The sequence below is a fragment of the Misgurnus anguillicaudatus genome, chromosome 23 (genome assembly GCF_027580225.2).
Source record: "Misgurnus anguillicaudatus chromosome 23, ASM2758022v2, whole genome shotgun sequence".
Taxonomy (NCBI): domain Eukaryota; kingdom Metazoa; phylum Chordata; class Actinopteri; order Cypriniformes; family Cobitidae; genus Misgurnus; species Misgurnus anguillicaudatus.
The window spans coordinates 17,411,783-17,428,465 of record NC_073359.2 but is presented as its reverse complement, the minus strand read 5'-3'; the positions used below and the strand labels follow the sequence as shown (position 1 = coordinate 17,428,465).

At 40.2% G+C, this 16,683-nt stretch overlaps 1 protein-coding gene across 1 annotated transcript in view; it reads right to left on the bottom strand.

Annotated features, from left to right (window-relative positions):
* The window catches only part of ell (elongation factor RNA polymerase II), a 51,607-nt gene that overhangs the window by 29,425 nt on the left and 5,499 nt on the right, over positions 1 to 16,683 (bottom strand). The window contains exon 2 of the mRNA XM_055216801.2: positions 6,449 to 6,493. Coding sequence (XP_055072776.2) covers positions 6,449 to 6,493 — 45 coding nt within the window. The remainder of the gene's footprint in view (positions 1 to 6,448; positions 6,494 to 16,683) is intronic.

The following is a 16,683-nucleotide window of genomic DNA, read 5'->3' as shown; positions in this document are numbered from 1 at the left end:
GCGTTATTTCCCTGTATACACACGAACGGCTCTGACGTATGGTTCTGTTTACCCAAGGTTCCTCACACATGTGTGGTCTGCAGGTGGCCAGCTATAAATAACAGCCAATGTCTGAGCTTCGCACCGCTAACCCAAGGGCTCGCACCGTTCAACGCTTCAATGAGCTGGCTTGTATGCTCCATTCACACTCCTAAATAAAAGATTGAACAGCAGAGTCTATAAGCTCTGTCATTAACAGTGGCATTGCAATGAAAACTGGTGACTTATATTAACTCAGTTACAGCTTACGGCTAATTAATTGCTTATGCATAGTTTAAATTGCAGTTCTTTATCTCAATAGATTTTCTCCAGAAACCATGAGACAGCAAATAAATTCAGAAGCATTGGTGCAGTAATGCACAGAAAAAAAACCACAAGAGAGGAAATGCTTTTAAAGGAAGAGCATGCGTCACATGCCAAAAAAATGACGCACTTTGAAGTACGAAATCCAATAGAATTAATAGTCAGTGTGAGTAACTTTGCAGGGGATGAATAACAGAAACCAAACCAGAACCAACCAGTCTTTTTACTGCTGGTTGTGCTCAACTTTTTGGCAGCTATAACCAACTATACAGGTTAAATACTGTCACATACTTTAGGATTTGTTACCGTAAACAATTGCAGCCTATTAAGTATAATTACCTTAATGATCGCATATCAAGGCTGAGATGAAACTCATTGGGAAGCACACAATTGACCTATGGCTAAGCCACGCCCCCTCCACTCACTCGGACAAACAACCACGATTTGGTGATAGGTGATATGGCAGCTGTCACAGTAGGAGACATTTCACAGGAGGCAATTCATGATTTTTGGAGACAGAAAGACTATACATCATCTCTAAGTTACCAAAAGGGCCTTAACTATGCATTGGAGGGTTGTATTAATAATTTTATTGTTGAGAAGTTCGATGAAAAGCTTTTTTACCATCTTTACCAAAAGTTACCTCTCCATTAGTTTGGTGCTACAGTATTTACATGAATCGTTTAGCACAACATTGCTATTACAAATAACATTTGTTATCTCGGTTATTTACAGATATGTTAATGAAGCTTAGTGACATGTACAACGCAGCTAACTGCAATGCATTCCAAGTGTATTGGGTTGCTATGCGCACATTGATTGGCTCAACGCATGTGGGGGCGTGGCTTAGCCATAGGTCAATTGTTTTTGCACGCAGCCGCTCTGCAACAAATAGGGAACTGGTGGGTATTGGCAGACGGCGGAGCCGAAACGTAGCGGAGCCGATCTGCAGCCGCTCCACAGTCGGTGGAAATCCGGGGTTAATTGCATCACTACTCATTTGAATAAACGGTTACCTTTTAATAAATGAACAGTACTTAGTTCAAATAAAAATTGTCATTACCGACAATAATATCCTCTCAAACCCCATCAATTGATGAAACTCAGATGCTCAAGTTTTAATTCCCACATCAAAACAGGAGAGAAAGGAAGCAACGTTTCCCAAACTGCATCATTTGGGGTTTCCCCTGGTTTCAATTCTGGTCCACATGGTGTACCAACCTGACAGGTTGCAAAGCTCTCAAAAGCACCCACCATTGTCAAATTTCGGCATCAGTGCCCGAGCTTACAAATTGGGTTGAAATTTGCTAACGGGGTCTACAACGCAAATGCATCTCATGTTAACAAACACATACAAGTGTCAAGTTGCTCCTTGTGGTTCCCGGAGCAAAAACCGTGTAGTTTTTGCCCGCAGTCAGCAAAACAGAGTTAACTCACTTTGATAGTAAAATAGCACTGATGAAACACTTTTGATCATTCGAACGTTGAACGTTCTGCATATTCTGCGCTGCAATGAAGAAACAAAGTCAAACAGGTTTGGACAGACCTACGGGTGAGTAAATAATTAAAAAAAAAAAGAATGAAACAGTTTTAAGACTGTTTATGCATGACTTAACCACACGGTTTATTTAACAAAGATGGCTTTCTTACGTTGCATTCAAGCATTAAACGAAACATCACTTGCATTGCTGCATGTTTATATAAGATGTGTGTGTGTGGAGGAGAAGAGCTCGGTTTAAATGGCTTGAGGGTTTGAAATCTTCAAGACAAACTACATTCTTCAACAGTAGACAGCACCAACGTTAACGTTTATAGGGCTATCTGGTGATCTGGACCGTGCACATACATGAAAGAAAAACGTTTTGATGACAGTTCGACGACAGCATCTTGGAGTAACTGTTGGTGCAATGTGGACGAGCAAATGGCAGAGTGGTGCATGTGGTCAGGGTTTGATCGAACAAACTGCCTGTCAGCTGCTTCCTGTCTCATGGTGGTTAAAAAAAGATGCAAGAAAATGGACATTGACCGCATTCACTTCACAATGTTTTGAAATTCATTTTGTGGCTCTTTTTGATTCCATGTGGCCCTCTTCTCCAAGCCAGTGCAGTAAATAAAAACCACTAAGTAGGGCTGAGTGATACAGCAAAGATCATCACAAAGATATTGTGAATATTCAATGTAGAGCACAGTCCTACTTTAAAGTGCTACTTTCAGTGTTTCCCATATATTCATTTACACTGGCCGCCACAAATAGATTTTTCATGATTCCCATTAACATTTTAATTTTACTATTTAGAATGACTTAATTCATTGCAGCGAGCGCTCAGCGCGCATCCATCCTCCCTCTCTCGTTGTGTGCAGCGCCTCAACAGGGCGCGCCTCCGGCCCCCTCCCCTCTCTTTGCTAGCGCGCCTCTCTCACATAACAGTGAAAAGTATTTAACAGTCACGGATGTTACTGACAGAGAAGACGGCTGATCAAGTTCATCATGAGAGTAACTTAACAAAAGGTTAGCAGTAGTGTTTCCCACACATACCGTTCTGATGCGAGTCTGTGTCCGAGCTCTCTCCCTACCTATGATGCGTCATGCCCATGCACGTGTTCTGTAGTAACAGCAACCGTGTATTCTCTCATATTTCTGAATTTGCAACAAATTGTTTGCGCTATATGCGATATTCAATAAAACTACCACTCGTATTTCAAATAAAAAAGCGCTCATAACACAAGAACACTGATGTGATGAGAAGAGCAACATCAGTACAGCCTCAATGTAAACGTATGATGATTTTTTCAGACAATGTCGCGTTTTTAGCAGCAGTTAAAGAAAGAGCTTACTGGGTCCTGTTTAGTCACTATTTTATAAACAACAGAACAGAAACTATGTAAAAATAGCATTCAGTTGTGTTAAAATGCAATATAATGTGACGGATCAAAGAGTAAAACATGCCGCAATGACGTCACATATATGCTAATCAGCGTGTGACGTCATCACCGCCAGATCACCGCCAGAGTATCTCAAAATCCTGTGGGAAACACTGACTTTAAAGTCTCAATGACCCGTTGTCCACATGACACGCACATCAACGGCTGTCTGTGACTTGATTTCGCAACAAAGCAAAGGATGTTGTGGTTAATGTGAAGGATGACTGTGCAGCAGGAAGTTATCATCAGCCTTTCTGTCACCTACACATCCAGGATTCTTCACAATACCTGAAGCCGAAAGTATACTAGGGCCGTCTGCGTATGCGTGCCGTCCGCATGATGTCATTTTCATCATCAAGATGCAGCCCAAAATTTGAGACCACGCGGACAGTGCGCGTACAGCCCGCGTACAACAGCGCATGCGCATGAAAATATTTAGACAGGACACTCCACTATAAACAATTATACAAAGGAAATAGACAGCATTTGCACACACACTGTCGTTTTTCTTCTTTAACTTTTACTTCTTCCAAGAACAGAAAGCCCTGGAGCATGTTTGTTTGATTCCTGTTCTTTGTTGTCTTCTTGTCTGTTCTAAACTGTGTTTGCAATGGTGGATCAGTTACTTTTCTTCACCTATCCTAATGTTTTAATGTACTGTAAATGTCGCCAAATCAGTGCTGCCCTGGGCAGCCTGTTATACTAATAATTTGAATAAAAAATCATTTGTATTGCGTATAGTGTCGAACAATGTTTTAAAGAAAGTTTCTGGGTTTATGGTTACCATACAAAATAAAGGTAGGTATATCTGATGTATAATGGTTAAAGTATAAAGTTTAAGAAAGTTTTTTTCGAACATAAAAGTTTCATACATTACAACCTGCTTTATTTCTTTTATGAATTTCTGTGTAGGAAGTACAATGGAAGTCCTTATTGGGGCTGTGACTGTTTTCATTACCACCTCACCAACTATGCAAAAAATAAAGTACAATCTCGCCCAGCAAGATGTCTTCAAGTTCGTGTAAACCCAAATGGCCAGCAGACTCAGAGTTAGTGCGCAACTGATATCAGTGATGACCCGCTGGCTTGGGGGTACAACATTGAGGCAAGATACGGTCTCGGTCACTCTACCAGTACACCATCAGAATGCGTTTTCAGCATGGCTGGAAACATTATAACCCCAAAAAGGTTCCTCACTTGTTTCATGGATGAAAGTGCTACAATAGACACAAAGCACAAGGTGCCAATCCCATGGGTGCTCCGGGGCTCTCTCGAGCACCCCATCGAAATGGCCAAGCATATTATGCTCAATTGCTTCACATTTACTTCACATTTCATATCTAAATCCACACACAAAACGTGACGGCATCCAAAACGACCAAAGCATTGTTTGATGATGTGACGAACACCCATCGGCGTAAAAAGAAAATGGTTCATTACCCTCACGGTGGTAAAATACTGCCACCGTCTAGGGCTGTGAAGGTTGTAATTACCATCACGGTGGTGGAGTGCAACCCGCGGTGGGGAAGTGCGCCCTGTGAGAATTACCCAGTGAGATGCCTTCAGGTTCGTGTTAACGCAAACAGCCAGCAGACGCAGGGTTAAGAGCGGGGTATACCTTTTTTCCGAGCCGGCTATACTCCCCGCGGCTACACGCGGATGGCCGCGTTCGACACTATACACAATACAAATGATTTCTTATTCAAATTATTACTCTACCAGGCCATCGGGGCAGCACTGATTTGGCGACATTTACAGTACATTAACATTAGGATAGGTGAAGCAAACACAGTTAAGAACAAACAACAAAGAACAGGATTGTAACTAACATGCTCCACAGCTTTCTGTTCTTGAAAGAAGTCAAAATTAAAGAAGAAAAACGATAGTGTGTGTGCAAATGCTGTCTATTTCCTTTGTATAATTGTTTGTAGTGGAGTGTCCCTGTCTAAATATTTTCACGCGCATGCGCTGTTGTACGCGGACTGTACGCGCACTGTCCGCGCGGTCTCAAATTTTGGGCTGCACACGGATGACCGTGTACCCTCCTGATGCTGAAAATGACGTCATACGTGGACGTCCCTAGTATACTTTCGGCTTTAATGCGCTATTCGCAAGGAAAGGTAACTGATATCAGTGATGACCCGCTGGCTTGGGGCGGAACAATGAAGCAAGATATTGGCCATTTCTCAATCCGGCTGTAGCCTCCGTAGGTCGCATTTGCAAGTCTTATTTCATAACATTAACAATTATAAAGTTTATAAAGACTATTATTCTTTGTAATCATACATTTTTGTTATATGTTTATGACTTGCAAATGTACGAAAACAATAAACCAGGCTTGATGACATATACAGCCTGCATATGCGACCTCCGGGGGCTGCACCCTTCGGATTGAGAAACAGATGTTCTCTCTCTTGGTCACTCAAAATTGCGAAAAAGTATCAATCTGCCCTACTAGTACACCATCAGAACACGTCTGGAAACATTATAACCCTAAAAAGGTTTCTCACTTGTTAAACAATAAACACGCAGATATGCGCCGATCCCCTGGGTGCTCCGGGGCTCGGCTCGAGCATCCACAGAAATGGCCAAGTACATACGCACAGTTGCTTCACGTTTACTTCACAAGTCGCGTCTTAAACCACGCCGCTTTCCTCCTCAAGCGTGTGGGCGCTTCAGAGCGGCTTTCCTTGCTAAGCAACCTAAGCATTGCTTGACACTGAAGAGAACCCACAGCGGAGAAAGAATTTGGCACCTATGAGCATGCACGTTTGTTAAAAACTGTATATCTGATGCTCGTTTACATTTTTATATTTCAAAATATATGTATGCATTATGTATAAGACCAATATGCATCAATGTGCACATGCACACCCACAAACCTGTAGTGAATCATAAGTTATTCAGAGATAGTGGGATAATGTTTTGTGTGACTGGCTTGCTTGTGACTCGCGCCACCTACCGTACGCCTCCAGCAGTTTGGGATTATTTGGAAAGAGTCTGCACAGCCGATCTATGTTTTATAAATCTGATAAAACTAAAGACTCTATGGCTATATGAAGGATGTAATACTACTCTATAGGTAGATTGAAATAAGACAAGCAGAAACAGTGTGTGAGCTTTAACGTCCCATACATTGCCAAAGAGGCAGTGCACAAACGTGAAGAAAAAAATGTATACTCACCCCTTGATTTCCTGTGAATCTTATTAGTGGTTTAGCATTCAGGCCCTGTGAAAGAAACAAAGATGCATTATTAATGTTAGAAACTAAAGTCAACAACATACCTGCATTCAAAACTCATTTGACTTCTGTAATATGATACATAACTGTAACCTATATGATATAGGAAAAATGCACACAATGAGTCGAGAAATGTGGTTTAGAAGTAAACAGGGTAAATTTGGCCTTTGTTAAGACTTTAAAAAGCTCAAAAAGAAAGTCACCTGAGAAAGAAAATATTAAGATATCATAGCCAATAGGGCCAAAGGCAAGTACTTTTCCATTAGTCAAATGTAAATTTACATTAAACTCACTGACATTTCAAAAAATGGAGATCAAACACCATCACACAGACCATCTAGGTTTGCTCAACACCAGCACACACACAAAAACGAACGATAAGCAATCTTCACAAACAAGAGCAGAATGGCCAACAAGTGCAATACAACCGCGCTTTACAGGTAATTCCTCGTTTACACAACATGGCCTGTTTCTCAATATAAAGAGCCTTAGATCGGGTAAGAGCTCAATTTCAACAGCGGCTAAACGGATCCAAGCATGTGCCAAGAAAACCCAACACTGTGAGGTAAACAAATCAGAGCCTTTGCTCTCAATGAAAAGGTTGGCGTTTATAGTCACCCGTGACATTTATATAGACCATTTAGAAGCAATTACGTACGGGAGCTCACTACACAGGCCACGTGCCCTTCAAATGTGCCGGCTACTTGAAAATGAAGGGTTCGGGTTCGCTTATCACTATCCAAAGCAATCACGCCACCTACAACCCACTTCATACTAAATAACATGCAAGCATTCATCGACATCAAAGTAATTCAGTAAACAGTCTAGATGCATCGAGAACGACCTAATCAATCCGAGGGCGAGTGGCGTAGGACTGTAAAGTTTTTGTTAATTCGCTCGCTTCATCTTTTGCTCGGCCGTAATGATTCAGCGCCGTAATCGAGCCGCACATTACATTAACGTTGGGGCGGAAAGGCTGAGTAGCATCAATTGTTATGTCCCATTCAATCGGCCAATGAAATGGCTCGATCTGAAACTAGGTGCTTCAGGGCTTATTAGCGAGGCAGATGAGTTGAACCACCATCTGGCTGGTTTTGCCTGAATGATATCAAAAACCCATGAACGAGACTGTTGTTTAGCTTGCGCACTGTGAACAATCTTGACCAGCCTGTAAGGACTTGTTGCTTATGAGGAAATGTTTCTCAAACCACTAAATGTTTCGGATTTCCTTTAGATTATAGGGTTGAGGAGAAAAAAAAGCAGAAGGTGGCATCAGCAAAGAGGACTAAAGATCTTGCTGTGGAGTGTATTTGTGAGCGTTAAAGCGTAACTAAACCCTAAACTAACTTTTTTTAGTTAATGGTCTGTTAGATTGGGGCTTTATTAGTGCTGTTCATTGATTTTAGTAATTTTTTTGACATTTGGATATAAAGTGTTTCAATACTGCAATATATGGTGTAAAAATGAGTGCTGCCCTCTTCAGGTTGAACGGTGGCTACTGCAGTTGAATTTTCCTATTGGTCCAAAAAATGACTCATGACGTAAGCAGGTTCAAGATTACCACGCCCTTGTTACGATCTCACCACAAACTTAAGCCCTTTTCACACAGAAATTCCGTAAAATACACGGGATAGGCATCCTGGATTTTTCCGGAATAGTTAGATTTTTTTTCATTCACACTGCCAAGTTTACCCGGCATATGATGGTCCCGGAAAGACACGTGACCTATTGAAAGTCCCGCCCCCTCTCTTCTACGCAGCGTCTGAAGTTTGCATATTATATATTATTTCTCCCTCCAAGAACCACTCGCGTGCATTTTTGTTTATAATAGGATTTATAAAGGAGCGCGTGACGCACCGTTCTAATGCTGGTGAATGATCTCAGCTTCTGAGTGGATATTTGACGAGCTCCCTGATCTCTGCTTTAATACAGTTTTCAGACATTTCTCATCGTGATTGTTTAAATGCATTTTAATACCCGCATTTTGAGGAGCTGAACGATATATCTTGTTGGGATGACGCGCGGGTATTTTCGTTTATTATAGCTCAAATGAGCATGTGACGCGCGGGTATTTTCGTTTATTATAGCTCAAATGAGCATGTGACGCGCGCGATTTTCTTTTATGCTGCTGAATGATCTCCGTTTCAACGCAGTTAAGTAATGAGCTGACTTACCTGATATCTGCTTCACTCCAGTTTGCTGACATTTCTCGTCGTGAATGTTGTAAATCCCTCATTTTAAAGAGTTGAACCAACTTCATGTTGCCATGACACGCGCGTCCACACTACGGCACGTGCGTCATTGTTTATGCGTCTCATTTATCATTTCCTGATGCTTCAATCTAGTTTGCAACATTTCTCGTGGTGAATGTTTATATGCATGTTATCTCTCGTTTTAAGGAGCTGAACTAGTGTTGGGCGATATGCCCTATTTTCAGATCGTCCTATCGTCAGCCTGTGAGATCGGCGATACACGATATTATCGGGGGGCGTGGCAGTAGTTTACTCTTTTTTTTATTTGTTAATTTTTACTCATTATAACAAGTCACTTGATGGGTGGACAAAAAAAACAAGACCATAACACCGTCGTGACCGCAACCTTCTTAAAACTGATGCCATTAAAGCAAGCGCGTCATTAAAACCCTATCATGATTACTTAATAACTGTAAAAACATGCATCTACGCACACACACACAAGTGCGCGCACATACAAACTATTCAATGCATTTATTTAGTGCTGTTGCAGAAGACTACACGTGTCAAGCAGTGGTGCTCTCATGAGGTGCCTTTTTAAACGCATCGGTCCAGCGGAACGCGATCATATTTTAAACACAATAATATATTAAACACGAGGGACGTGTTGCTACAACTCATTGAAATGCTTATCATAAACAGGATTATTACCTAGTGATCTGACTTCGGACAGAGCGCAGCTCTCTGCACGTACGCGAGAGTGAGAGAGAGGCGCTAACATGCAGCGGGTCATATTTTAAACAAAAAGTAAAGTTTGACTCAGCTCGCATGAAACGCATTAAACTGAACAAATAAGGATTACTACTTTAGTTTATGTTAAGACTGCGGACAGACGCGAGAGCGCGTGCATGTGAGACAGAGAGAAGCGCAGCTGCTCATGACGCGGCGCGCTGGATTTAGTGGTAGAAGGAGACCAAGACGCGCGCATTAAGTGCAGGTACGTGCAAGAAGGAATTCTCTCTTTACAAGCTCTCCACGTAAAGTGAAGTAAACAAACCCTCATGTGAGGAAAAGCATGCATTGTCGGTGTTAATATAAAACTATGTTAATAATAATAACCATTCGCCAACTATCGTCTTGCCTATCGCCATGAAAGCCTGCCATTGGCGATATGTCTGAAGATCGTCGATACACGATACTATCGTCTATCGGCACAACCCTAAGCTGAACCATAACTTTTGTTGTGATGATGCACGCGTCCTCACTACGACACGCCCATTACGGCATTCTTTTGGCTTTTTGTTCACACAGAGGGTTATCTGGGTATCTGACTAGGTCCTCTTTCCGGCAACGATCCCAGAAGATTAACGGAACGAGTTTTTGATCACACAGACGCTTGTCTGGCAATTTTACGGGTATTTTCTGGGACCAAAGGTCTGTGTGAATGGGGTTTTAGTTTGTCCCCTCTATCTCCTTGGGATCTGCCCACTTTTCTAGCATTTTTCAAATATTGCCAGTGGGTGGAGTCAGGCTCTGACCAGGGGTTTAGTTACGCTTTAAGATTCAGTCACGTAACTTTCATACGGTTTGTCCAATCTATCTGAAGGAAGAAAATCCGTAGGTTACGTTGAATAAACATTTTCTGAACCTTAAAACCATTTCCAGTACTGATCATTCAAATTGCTTTATTTTGGCAGAAAAAGTTAAGTGGCCTATTGTGTTTCCCTACTTTAGAAACATTCTTGCAGTAAATGATACTGATAAAGCAACAAGATGAAATCATACATTTTGGGAGAGAATTTAGGGAAGGAAACTAAAGCCATTTCATAACTGCAGTTATGCAGTAACATCATCACTCCTGACTAATCCCCCTCTCGCTCAAAATTCGCTCAAACGTCCATTGTTTAATGGACACCAACACGTAACACTTAACAGTTTTTTTTCAACGAAGTTTCAAAGGACTCTAAACGACTTCAAATGAGGCATAAGTGTCTTATCTAGTAAAACAATTGTCATTTTTGACAAGAAAAAAAATGCACTTTTAAACCACAACTTCTCGTCTATTTCCGGTCCTGTGATGCGCCAGCGCTTCCTCACGCAAAACATCACGTCAAGAGGTTGCAGATTATGTATGCGAAACTACGCCCCAGTGTTTACAAGTGTGGAGAAAAAAGACCGTTCCGACGTTGTTGTATGTCTAATGACACTAATTAATGTCTTTGTTTCAGTTTATTGTTTAAATTGGTCCGCAAATGTGCGTTTCATATATGTAACACGTGATCTTTCTACGTCACTATGCAATTACGTGAGGCCGGGCTGGCTCGTCACACAGCCGAAGGAAGAGAAAATGTGGTTAAAAGTGCTTTTTTTGTCAAAAATGACAATCATTTCGCTAGATAAGACCCTTATGCCTCGTTTGGGATCATTTAGAGGCCTTTGAAACGCCGTAGAAAAAACTGTTCACTGTTGAGTTAAGTGTTAAGTGTTGAGGTCCATTAAAGTCCATTAAAATGAGAAAAATCCTGGAATGTTTTCCTCAAAAAACATATGTTCTTCTTGACTGAACAAAGAAAGACAACATTTTAAGAAAATGAACTAATCCTTTAAGCTCAAACTGCATTAAAACATCTTTTCGACATCATCTTTTAGCTATTGCGCATGCTCACAGTTGGCAAGCACAGTTGATGATTAGTTCTTTTAATTAAAAGGCGGGACTTCCATCACCAGACCGGCCCTATTGGGCATTGCATCATCCCCTATTCACAATAATACACGTGCTCAATCTTCTTATATCCAATATCTTTGATATTGCACAGATCCAAACCTTATCACAATCTCTATAAGAGTTGAAATTATAAGACTGTAGTAGCATGCTACCACGGATCATTTAATGCAGATTGTACAAACGCTGTGCTCATCCACGGGGTTCCGGCTCATTTCAGGAAATGAATAAATTATCTTTTTTATTCCATCTGTGACTGAGATTGGCTTACGTAATGGAAACACTGCTACACTGTGGGTCCAGGCTGTGTACGTCACATCCAATCTACCAGTAATTACCGGCATCTGTACATTCAGAGAAGCCAGGAGCCCAGGACACAGGAAATATTAATGTTTATGCTACGTAGGGAACAATACCAGGATTATATCTGTGGGTTGACATGACTACATGACCAGTTGACTTATTTTAATGTATAATAAGGCCTATTAAAGGTGTTCATCTGACTCCGATTAGACATGTTTCACGGTTAGCGTTTTTAAAAGACCAATCCTTGACTCGAGACATTTCTGAAATGTTGAATTATTCACTTGCCACAATGCTCAAAACAGCATAAGACATCAAACAACAGCCGATAATGTCTGCCTAAATGTACGACTATAGCAGCAGTGCTGTAAAGTGACAAATTTGAACATGCATTTTTTCATAAAGGGTCTAAGAGAGAGGCCAATTTTAGATCAACTAAATCCTTGCAGTGGTATTAAGGACACTGCCGTGTAAATCGTCATTCAAAATAAGTGTAAGAGATAACATGACAATCTAGATCAGATACTGTATCGATAAAAGCATCATAAATAAAGGCATCAAACTCAATCTCTATAGCCCTAAAAAGAGTGCATCCCTCAGCCCATTTGTTTGAATGGGCTGCTGACATATCACTATTCGCTGGGACACGAGCCCAGAACGTTCCCCAAAGCAAACCTTGGGACAGAGGATGGCTCCTGACCAACACTCACTGTTGGGTACCTACCCAGCAGTTCAGTCATCTCAATGGAGTGACAGGACTAATTATAAACCAACATAAAGATTTTGTCCTTGAACTACAAAGTTTTTTTCTATGAGCAACAACTGATATGTGGTCAGTATTAAGAGGCAGTTACACTACACTTTTTGTGTACAGACCTGCAAATTCATTTCACGTAAAGAAAAATATTCACATGCTCAAAATCTAGTGTGACTTTACACGCCTGCACCAAAGTAAACTTACAGTCTTTATTTATCGGTCTGGCTGGCTAGGGCCTAAACTGATCTTTTAAACAAATATATTGTTGAAAATAAAATGGTTTGGTTTGCTAAAGACGAGGGAGACGACGAGCATGGATCACTGTTCAGAGAGGTTTGGCAGCCTGGCAAGAATTCAAGGATCTGTAGCTAACAATGTATACATTAATTTTACACAGTAACGTTCGGTGTAATTGTTGATATGCGTTAGATATTATATATGAATGAAGGTAATTTACTTGGCATTTGTTTCCCTTTACTCTAAAAGGGACTTGATTCTATGTGGAAGTCTACCGGAAGTTGCGCTTCATCCCCAAAAGCTGTTTGTTTATTTTGTTGCTGCTAAAAGCGATCTATAACCTACAGCATTGTGTTTTATTGACAAATTATTACTTATTAGAACATTCAGTAGAAAAGATGTACAACAAATTCTTTAAAACCTGGTTTAAATAGAATATATCGTCGCTGTCCGATGAAAACCACGTATGTCCATTTTGCCGATTTTGAGATTTTCCGACGGATTGAATGTCCAGGTTCATTTCCGTATACAGTATGCTTCATATATCTAAATGGCCAACGAAAAGTTGTGAAATCATGTCATCTGATTTTCACGTATATCCATTTCGTGTCAAAGCTGTCAATCACGCCGCGTATCTCCCGCCCGGTGAAAGCATCTCGTCGGTCTCGTGAAGTTTCATCGAAGCTCAGAACTGGATAGCCAAATAAACATAGCCTGGTGAGACAATGACTTTCCTTCATCGAGGTAAACGTTTCCCCCTGATGCCAGACGTACGCCTAGGAGTGACAAAATTACGGTAGGACTGTCCAAACAAAGTATCTGTCTAGCATAGGTGTTATTTACACTGGGGATGCTGGGGATGTCCCCACCACCTTTTGAAAGCATTTGGTTAAAATGTTCTGAAAAATCAAGCGATGCTTGACTGGTTTTGTGGTCCAGGGTTACTGTTGCGTTTTCTTTTAAATATGTAATGAAATTCATTGTAATCATTGACTAAACGCGCTGCTGTTTTCTATGGTATGGTGCTTTGGCACGGTTCGGTTGAGCTGGTGTTGCAGGGACTGTTACATGTGTGCAGTCGTCAATGTTGAAGGTTTTATGCGGAGTATTTTTTTGTTGTTGACTGGCCTACGCTATGCCCATTTTTGATGCGCCGTTATTCAATATTTTTCCTGTCCTGCAGTTATGTTTTTTTATCTGATCTTTTGACCCCACCACTTTTCAAGACAAACTGACGCCCCTGCTGTCTAACATTACCATGTCAGTGTATTGATTCATTGTCCCGTCATAGTTTGCAAGAGACATTTAATACATTTATAATTAATATTAAATAAACTAAGCGTATTCATCTGTCAATATGAAACGCGACTTGGCCATTCTAAATAATGATTGTAAGAGCGCCTATCGACCACCATTACTGTAAAATATGCATCTATGTCCATTTAAACTAAATTTTGGTCAAATGTGGATTATATCATTACACTGGCAAGAATATGGTTACATGTAAAGATGCCGTACCAAATATGATAACGCTACATTCAACTGCTTTTGAAATACAGTGCGTTTTTTTTTCAATTCCTGAAAAGTAACAGTTTTGGACATACGTGAGTTTCATCGGGCAGTGACGATATGTAATCTAGCATACAAAAAATAAACACGGCCATCACTGATGTCACTGACATATGACACATTACACAATAGTTTTTACCACATAAAAATACCACATTAAGCTTGGCATCAACAGGGCAAAACTGGTCAAAAAGGTCAAAATGAACCTCAAGCCAACAGTCTCATGACAGCGTGACATTTCAGAGTCATATTTGGTCCACCAGGACCTAGTCCCACAACTGAAAAATGTAGACTCAGCATTCCCTAAATATCCATGACACAGTGACTGACCTCCATGTGAATACATTCACAATCTACAAAAACTACAGCAGTCTCAACACAAGCAGAAGATGCCATGAAGAATGACATAAACACAAGCCTTAACAAATAGTGAGATTGGCTTCAATCCCATCTGAATTCAAGCAGTGTTATGGTATGCTGTATGCTGTAATGCATGTAATGTAAATGCACTTGTGAAGACCTTTAAATCTGGATACACAAACTCTTGCCACTTAATGCCATAAAAAACAGCGTTGGGGAAGTGATTTTATGAGTAGCCTGTAGCTTGGCAAAATACAGTTTCAAAGTAGTTAGATTACCCTGAAGTGAAAAAGTGGTTAGATAACAGAAAGTACTTACAGTAACTACATTGAAGTCACTTAGGAAGTCAATAACGTTCAGATACGCAAGACTTATTGCTTAAAGCAACTTTTTAAAAAATATATTTTTGGGGAAAACACAATGAGGTGCTTACTTAGGATAAGAAAATCAAACTTAAACGCATAAAACAATAAGCATGAAAAATCGCTGAAAGGAATCAGGCAACCCAACATTACACTTGTCACAAAAGCAAAACTTATACAATAACAACCAAATGTCACATTTCTCTATATGAATTTCAATTCCATAGTAATTAAAAAAGCTACTGAACACAAAATTCATAATTAAATAGTTATATTAGAAGATGTTATTCAAGTAATCATTCAAGTTTCTAGTAATTACTTTATATACATATCTCTAATCAAAAGTTTGTAATTACAAAAAATACTAAGTGGTTTTCTCTTTTTCTTAAGATAATTGCTGTTAGATTTAAATGATCAACTAGGGCTGTCACGATGATTAAATAATCGCCTCATCGCGATTGTTTGACCTCATCGCGTGATTTCAAATCACCGCAATGATTGCACATCTCTCTAAAAAACACAAGGGGGAGCTGTAGCGCCTGTATAAACGAGATGGTATTAGATGGCGTTCCTTAAAGCAACAAAGAGAGTTTTTGCTCTTTGTTCCCCCTACAGGTTAGAAGCGTAATTGTCCATTACCACTGTCGTAAATACTGCAGCATAGCAGGCTCTGACTGGATTGTAGGTCTGCCCTAAAGCAAGTTTTTGTAGTTCTCACTCGAACTACAGGACCGCTACACGACGGTTGTAAGCTTCTTTAGTGCGGTTTTGGCCGATAGAGGGCTGCAAAGTGAATGTGAAAGTGCCGTTCACCCCGTTTCGAGTGGATGAACGACTGAAACTTTTTTGGAAACGTTATTTTAAGGTAAAAAAAGCCTCTTTGGTGATTCAATACAGTGGGAAAAACAGCATTTAAAGAAATGCTGCGAATCTTTGATAAGCAGTATGAACTATTATTATTTAATAATAACTTTTAAATATGTGTTATGTGTATTAATGTTCACTGCTAGGTAAACCTTGCAAAATTTTTATTTAATAATCACAACAATGTGTAAAAATTATTTCATGAACAAACAAAACGTATGAGAATGTCAAAGCAATAAAACAGACAATTAATCGTCATAACCTGCAAAGCCCTAAAACAGGCAATTAATCGGCATAATCGTCAAAATTTATTAGACAATTTACCATCAGCCAAATTTCATAATTGTGACAGCCCTATGATCAACAACTGAAAGAATCGACCTACTGACACAAAGTTTTTGTCTGGTCTGTTTACATTCACTTTTCCAAGATTTTCCAAGATGAGCATTCTGACCAACAGTTTCATCTGACTAAAACTCTGGTGAAACTGGTCTTGATAGATTTAGTACTCCTGACAACGCTACTTGTTGGGGAAATTATCTTATTACCCGGAAAGCTGCGTTATTAAAACAGTGACAGACACCACAGAAAAATGCTGTTAAGCTGGTTACAACTTTCAAAATATTAAAACTATTTGCACACTTGTTTATAACCTGGCCTGGAACTACCCTATAAAGCTATCACTTAAGCAACAACGAAATCAATGGCAGTCATCTGTGGAAGAGCAAAAACAAACTAAATGGAGGTTGAAGATGCTGCTGGTTTGATCAAAACCAGACACTCACACATGTAATGTAGTTCTGTCTCTCAGA